This window comes from Aplysia californica, unplaced genomic scaffold (assembly GCF_000002075.1).
Source record: "Aplysia californica isolate F4 #8 unplaced genomic scaffold, AplCal3.0 scaffold00021, whole genome shotgun sequence".
NCBI lineage: Eukaryota > Metazoa > Mollusca > Gastropoda > Aplysiida > Aplysiidae > Aplysia > Aplysia californica.
The window spans coordinates 2,551,629-2,553,046 of record NW_004797291.1 but is presented as its reverse complement, the minus strand read 5'-3'; the positions used below and the strand labels follow the sequence as shown (position 1 = coordinate 2,553,046).

Here is a 1,418-nt window from a genome sequence, read left to right as displayed (position 1 = left end):
CCCCCCCCCCCCCCCCGCTTTCCGCCTTCTTTTCCCGACAGATTGCCGGAGACATACAGCCAGTGTGTGGTCAGCGCTGTGTCCGGCATGTGTACACCCCAGGACGTCCAAGGCTTACGTCTCCTGCTGAAAGCCACGTTCTCGCCCTACACGGATCTTTTCTGCGACAGCAGCAGCAGCGTCAGTGACACCACTACCAATTTCGAGTCTACCGCCACAACAGCTGTGCCTACAACCACCACCACATCCACTACAACTCCAGAATCTACAGCCACCATTACCCCCACCACCACCACCACCACAACCACGCCAGTACCTACAACTACCACAGGACCTACTTTCCCAACTACTACTACCACCTCCAGCACCACCACACCAGAACCTACAACCAGAGCTATCCTTTCATCAGAATCTACAACTACCCCTTCCACCATCACAACCACCACACCAGAACTTACCACCACAACAACCACACCAGAACCTACCACAACAACCACCACAACAACCACACCAGAGCCTACCACAACAACCACCACACCAGAATCTACCACAACAACCACCACAACCACCACACCAGAACCTACCACAACAACCACAACCACAACCTCGACACCAGAACCCACAACCACAACTACAACCACACAGGAGCCTACCAGCACCACCTTCTCCCCCTCCTCTCCTCCGTACCAATGTTTTGGCTGTCAGAGTGGCGGAATAGCCTTCGAACAGCACCCTCAGTGTCCAGTCAATGGTCATCTCACCGACTGGGCCAATCAGACACACACATGCTACGGACCGTGTGTCACCGTCATCCAAAGGTGGCCTCTTGGGGGTAAGACGCAGATAATTTATTAATTAATATTATTGGTTGTTTTTTTAATACCACCATCAACACGAAAAAGATAATATAGAACGTGCGCGGCCTTGACACTGTCTTTCATACACAGTGAGGCTGGGTATATTCCAGCTGACAAATGGAGATATTCGGTTGAGATAAATCTTCCTTAAGAGACAGGTTACGGTACTTGAAAAGATCATCTTCCTCACTTCTATCTTTAGCACGGAAGGCCAAGAGTCAAACCGTTACACCTCAGGCTCAAGGGTTAGAAAGTATGCCACTGGGCTCACTAAAGACTGCTGTCTGTGGTGTTGTGGTGTAGTGGTTAGGCGCTTCGCTGTCGCACACAGGAGGCCCATGTTCAATTCCCAAGTGGGGAGACAATTCTTATTGAGTTTCTCTCTCAGCCCGCAGGATCCTAAACCCGTCTCCTAATTTATCTAATCTAAACTGTGTCAATAGGGGCGTAACAGCTTTTAGAAAGAAGAATTTTTTTAAAAAGGGAGTGCTTATTTAGGCCACATATGGCCTAAATAAGGTAAGGGATGGGGGGGGGTTAGCTTATTTAGGCTACCTGTGG

The 1,418-nt window shown here is 49.9% G+C and overlaps 1 protein-coding gene across 1 annotated transcript in view; it reads left to right on the top strand.

The window, feature by feature from the left end:
* LOC118478519 (mucin-2-like) overlaps positions 1 to 1,418 on the top strand; it is a 19,518-nt gene that overhangs the window by 10,604 nt on the left and 7,496 nt on the right. Inside the window, exon 6 of the mRNA XM_035972292.1 lies at positions 42 to 506. Within this exon, the coding sequence (XP_035828185.1) occupies positions 42 to 506 (465 nt within the window). The remainder of the gene's footprint in view (positions 1 to 41; positions 507 to 1,418) is intronic.